Raw genomic sequence first — 6,119 nt, forward strand, 5'->3', positions numbered from 1 at the left:
AGGTTCTGTTTGATAAGCAAATCTTCTTTCACTTAGAAAGAAATGGACATTCTTTTTGGTGTGCTCCAAAGTCTGTAAGGGGCTAACAAAATAGAAAGTCTTATCTTCGGCAGTGAAAGAGATGAGAATCCTTTTGTCAGTAGACAAACTCTTGGAATCTTCAATGATAATATCATTTAATTGATTTAATATCTACAAATCAGGTTGTTTAAAGGCTTCGGTTGCGGTGTGTTTGTCTTTGTCTTGAGCAGATAAAGTTCTTAGAATAGAAGAATAAGCCATTGATAGGAGTGTAAAAAAATTCCTAATGATTGATTTGGTTATAAAGGGGAGAATTCGCACATAAGAATTCAGAAACAGGTGGTAAAATGTTTTTGAAAAGAAAGGTGAAATTTAAGGAGACAAAAGGTTGACATTGAGTAACGGTGAAATTTTAGTAGGTTGCTTTTAAAACGAATGTATTAATTATAGTGGCGAAGTTAAATTAGATAGGATTAAGTGTTTCATTCTTTAAAGATATCGAAAAACACATTAATCTTAAGGGGGCAATTTATTGATCGAAAATATTTTGTTTCGAGAAATACCGAGTTCGAAATGTAATGCATTTCTATTTCAAAGAATGAAGGTTGTATCGAGAAAGATTTGTCGAGGAGCAAGAAAAAGGAGCCAGTCGATGTACTCAGTCGAGGAATGAAGGTTATTTGAAGTTGATTTTTTGCGGTTACACACGATTATACAGAAAGAGCGAAAACGGTTACCCGAAGACTAGTACGCATGGAAGTTACTCTTGAATCTGATTGGTCAAAGACTTTTATATGTAGATAAAAGATTGATGAAAAAAGGGTTGAAACTTTGCTTCAGAAAACACTCAAGCACACTCATATTTCCGCGACTTTCTGAGTCTACGTTCGAGTTACTTTTCTATAGGGTTCCTTCCACATCTTTAAATTCCATTTATGTTTCTTGTAATCTTTAATTTATCTGCAAATTTACTTTTCAGGCAAACTTTTATCTTTCTTGTTTAATGTTAAGTTTCAGTATCTTACTTTCAACTTCAAAAATCCTTTGATCTAATCGAAGGCATTTTACCATTTCATTTAAATTCAATGCAATTCATTCTAATTTCAGTCAATTTATTTTCAAAGTTTATTTTGTTTATCTTTGAGATTTTCTTTTATTTTGTTCGATCGAAAGAACCTTTGATGCACTTTAAAAAATTGGTACTCATAAAAGAGTAGGTTTTGTTCCCAGACTATTAGATATCGAACTACTCTCGATTTACTAAAAATCGATAAAATACAGTGTCATTGGACCGTTACTGATATTTTATTTTGGATTGACGCATTAACATTTGCATTATAATTTTGTGTTCTTTCGTCAAGAGCTTTTCAAGGGATTTGAAGCTTTTGATCGTAAACCTCGAGATAAAACCATCATTCAAAAAGTAACAAATGTATACGAGATGTTGGGCTTACATCAAGAGAAAGAGAAGATACTGGAAAAATATAGCAATTTCTACACAAAAGAAGGATCAATTAAGAAAGCTAGGAGGCATCTGAGAAAAATTGAAAAGGTAATCTTATTTGTTGTCTTCGCACAACATTATTTTTGTAGTTGATTGGTTTTGAATTTGGACCGGTATGGCTCCAAAGTACGGCAAGAACCAAATTATTTAGAGCTGATACATCCATATATAACTGGAGTGTTAAATTTAGGGTTGACAAACACACTGTACTTGTTTCAACGAATTCAGTCGTGATTAAAGCATTGCCAAAGCGAATTACCATCAACTGAAAAGAAAACATTTATAGAAACAAGTAATCTGAACATAATCAATTTTATTAGTGAATGAAACAACTATTTATTTTTTCATGTATGACTAACTTATTACTTTCATGTTTCAAGTGCTAATTTACTCAACTTTGTTGTAATTGTATAACTCGGCATTGATATCAGAGCAGATGGCAATATAGCTGAGCTTGAGACTTCTCAGTTGACTTGTCATTCAGTTCAAATACTTAGAAAAATCTCGTTGAGCTTCCAAAACCAATTCATCATCATCCCATTCGTCACGGTATGACTCAGGTCGCAGCCTCTTGTTCTTAGATGCAAACTTGTACATTTCCACCCTCCATTCTTCAATACCAGGAATCCCACACTGATCAGCAATCCAGTTATCGTAGTCCCACTGTCATCACCACATATAATCCCAAACACACAATATAAGTATTGTTGATATAGATTCTTTCTGGTTGAGAATATTTTCGTTTCGATGTATTTAGTCATTATCATTAAAATAGAACTGGATACGAGTGCATTGAATTATAAATGCAGCAGAAAGTAAAACAAACAGTTACTATGAATTGGGGAAGGGAGTATATGATTTTAGATAACCACAGTCATAAGATAAGCTAAAAAAGATTCATCACTTTTAAGTTTTAACTTTAGGAAGCACCTGGTAATTGGCCATATTATGAGTGTAACGCTTAGGAGTGCCAGAAGCTTCAAGTGAAGAGTAGAATGCTTTAGTATCTTGAGTCATTTCTTCTTTGGAAGGAAGTGCAAGGCGATTTGACAAAGCTCCTGCTATCCATTTGGTCTGTAGTTCAAACATGGGGAAGGGAACAACCTTCCAAGGCAACCCAACAAATGAAAGCCATGGGGCCAATGCCGGTGGAAAAATATGCTTGTACAATGGTCCTACACGGTTGTCATCTACACTTACTTCCCCGTTTGTTTCAAGGAATGGGAAATCATACTTGTACCTGATAAACGAACAAAAATGGTCATCAATCATCAACAATTATTCATTCTCTTCTCCAATTGCAGGGTCTTGAATAAAACTGAATGGAGTACGCTGAGAATACCCTGTGCAATGTACTATGATTTCCGCACCAACTGTGTCTCCATCTTTGAAAACCACACGGCCATCTTGATGAACACTGTCAATCTGCATGTGCAACAAATACCAGTGCGTAAGATAAACCATTCAAGAAAAAAGTTGTCAAATAAAATGATGGATACTAGTAATCATAATAGCCATCCAATTCTCACCATGGATGATAAGTTTTACCATAGAATGAAGCCACATGTTATCATGGCCGGGTAGCTTGCCAATTGCATTTTTGTTGAGTGACCTATCTACAATGTGAACTTCTTTAGCGACGGTAGCGATGTCTCGAGAGATATCGACAGCACTTGCTGCACCACCTATTAGAACAATCACCTGCCCGAGTTGAAATGGAAAAACCAGATATGCTAAAAAATATCAAACGAGAGTAACAATATATTTCCACGAGCCAAAGAATTTAAGCCTTGAATCCCAAAAAGGATTATGATATTTTAATGGAGCTAGAGAGTAATAGCAGTATAATACAGGCCAAAAAATGCTTTTGCACACAGTCAAAAAGCAAAGGAAGCAGGCACATACTTGATCTTGAAAAGGCTCAGGTGTCCTATAATTGTGGCTGTGCATTTGCTTCCCCCGCCATGCAGTAATCCCTGCAAAGATTTTAAATTAAAACATGGAACTAAACAAAATACGAGCATAAATAATGAATTTCATCTCATTCTCTTGTTAATTATCAATTACTGTGGTTGACGTTTCCTCCCTCAAGATATTCGGTAGGGGTGTTCATGGATCGGACCGTATCCACAAATCCGTGATAAATATCTGCATCCGATCCGAAAATTGCAGATACGATCCGATTCGCAGTCTGATCGGATCGGATAGGATCCAATCTGCATTCTTTACGGATCGGATCACGGATATCAACTCTACATCCGCGTATCCGATCCGCAGATCCGCATAATAATTAAAAAAAGTAAATATATATTTGGTATTATATTTACTTGTTTGTATGTTTTAGTTAGTAGTTATTTTTCATATATTATTTTATTTTATTTTTGTTATTTAGAAAAAAATTGATTATAAATATTTTAGGAATAAATAAATTTAAAAGTGTGAAAGAAACATTTTTGTTGAATTTCTTTTATATAGAAATATGATTAAAAGAAGAATGGTCAATTATGCGAATATATCTGATATCCGATCCGATTCGCAAATGTACGGATCGAATCGGATCTGATCTGACACAAAAAAATGCGAATACCATATCCAATCCGATCCGCGTATACCCCTAATTTTCGGGGGTAACTTGAATAGCTAAAGGAGATATGTCTTGGAAATAATTTTCCTTCACAAATTAAGAAATTACGTGTATGTACGAAACTTGTTTTTTATTTTAAAAAAGAGCCCAAAAGAGGGGCAATCTAAGAATATTTTGTTTTTGGTCATGACCTGAACCGGGGCAATCTAATTACTATTTTGTCAGTTTGGTTTTGGGCCAACTCTTGGAGTATAGCCCGTACTTTCTCAGGGCAGATTTGACATTAGCCATTACAAATCATGTAGGCCCTAGAAAAAGCATTATTATTTCGCGAATTCGAGAAAGGAAATAAATAATAATGTACCAAAGAAAAAAGAAATAATAGACAAATCCCTCCTAAGTTCTAAACTTGTAAGTTCAAACTTCAAACACAAATCATAAATCAAGAAATAAAATTATTAAAATTTAAAATTGTTTCAAATAAATACTTTAATAATTATTGAAAAGTGAAAGGCGCATATAAAAACAAGGAAAGAAGGTGGGGACAGTAACTAAACACAGAAAACAAACCAGGGATATTGTCAGCGATGCGAGGCTGAACGTAGTGGCCACTGCAAACAACAACGGCGTCGTAAATCTCATCCACACAATCGCAATCATCAGATCTCATTCTGTTGTAATTGGACGGCCTGGATCTCACCCTCCACTTCCCTTCCTCTACCAACCCAGCGATCACCACCTCCGTCTGCAGCCTCACAACTTCTCCGATCCCGAAATCGGCAGCGAAATCCTGCAGGTACATCAGCACCTCCCTGTGACCCGGGAACCTTCTCGGGTCCCTGTCTTTCCCCTCTCTCCTCTCGAACGGGTAATCCCGAACCCCCATGCACTCCCGAGGCAGGTTCGTTCGGAGCGAATCGTACAGGCTCGAGTGCACCACCCTGCGCTTCGGGTCCACGCCTAGCGGGTCCGATTCGCTCTCCGGAGTGTACACCCAGGTCCCGCCAACTTGCTTGCCTCGCTCGAACACCACCACGTGGTGCCCTTCTCGTCGGAGCTCGCGAGCCGCAATTAGGCCGGCGGCACCAGCTCCGATGACTGCCACGTGGCGCGTCGTGAGAGACGACATGAGAGGGAGTGGCGGAGGTGGTTGACGGAGGATGGAATTGATTGGCGGTGGCATGGGCTATCCAGCTTTTTCTATTAACCATTTAAGCAATACATATGGGCAGTTACCTAGCTTAAGACGACATTCGCATTATTATTATTTTATTATTTATTTCTCTACTATTTATTTTTAAAATGCTCTGCCACTGCCGCTTTTCTTCTTCTTTCTTTTTCCTGTAAAATTAGTACTTAAACAAAATAGTTATTTTTATTTTCTAAAGAGAGCTGATTTTATCCTTTATTTATGATCTACTTGTTATAAAAAAATAATTATATTAATTTTTTAATTATAAATAATAAATAAAACTTTAAAATATTTTTTTATTAAAATAAATTAAATTTAGTTTTTATTATAATCTTATTTAATTAATTAATAAAAATAATTAAAATTAATATAAATATTATTTTATAATAATATTATTAAAATTTATAAATTAAAAAATAATTTATTAATAATAACATAATATAATAACGATCATATATTTTTATTAATATATGTATTATATATAATACATACGCAACGGTCCTTTCCATTTTTATTAATATATATGTAAAGTATAATATATATCATCAACGTTAATATATATGTAACGTATAACTTATTAATATATACATAATATATATTTTTATTTTTTTATTAATTTGCCGCATGTTGAAATTTTATTAGATAAGTAAAGTCCCTCTTCACATAGACTGTCTTTCTTGAAGTAAGAGAAGAGGACTAAATATTTTGTGTTTCTCCATATTGGACTCTTGCATCGAGATTCTAATTACACTAATTGGATCCTCTATATTAATATTAAATTTTGGGCTAGATGCAAGTGTTTTAGTTTATTTCTCACG

General features: G+C 34.8%; 1 protein-coding gene across 1 annotated transcript; it reads right to left on the bottom strand.

The window, feature by feature from the left end:
• Nucleotides 1-1,818: 1,818 nt before the first annotated feature.
• On the bottom strand, nucleotides 1,819-5,490 carry LOC112800897 (flavin-containing monooxygenase FMO GS-OX-like 4). The gene is made up of 6 exons (XM_025843347.3): nucleotides 4,680-5,490; nucleotides 3,431-3,501; nucleotides 3,074-3,226; nucleotides 2,868-2,950; nucleotides 2,456-2,765; nucleotides 1,819-2,188 (listed from the first exon to the last, which is right to left on the bottom strand). The coding sequence occupies exons 1-6, from the start codon at nucleotides 5,290-5,292 to the stop codon at nucleotides 2,006-2,008; spliced, it is 1,413 nt and encodes a 470-aa protein (XP_025699132.1). The 5' UTR covers nucleotides 5,293-5,490; the 3' UTR covers nucleotides 1,819-2,005.
• Between the last annotated feature and the right edge of the window lie 629 nt (nucleotides 5,491-6,119).

This window comes from Arachis hypogaea, chromosome 5 (assembly GCF_003086295.3).
Source record: "Arachis hypogaea cultivar Tifrunner chromosome 5, arahy.Tifrunner.gnm2.J5K5, whole genome shotgun sequence".
NCBI lineage: Eukaryota > Viridiplantae > Streptophyta > Magnoliopsida > Fabales > Fabaceae > Arachis > Arachis hypogaea.

Bases quoted from the DNA above. Each gene is read 5' to 3' on its own strand.
- LOC112800897 (XM_025843347.3), bottom strand. From the start codon at position 5,292: ATGCCACCGCCAATCAATTCCATCCTCCGTCAACCACCTCCGCCACTC. The intron at 3,227-3,430 runs GTATGTGCCTGC...CAACTCGGGCAG, and splicing joins CTGAGCCTTTTCAAGATCAA to GTGATTGTTCTAATAGGTGG. The intron at 2,951-3,073 runs GTAAAACTTATC...TTGCACATGCAG, and splicing joins ACATGTGGCTTCATTCTATG to ATTGACAGTGTTCATCAAGA.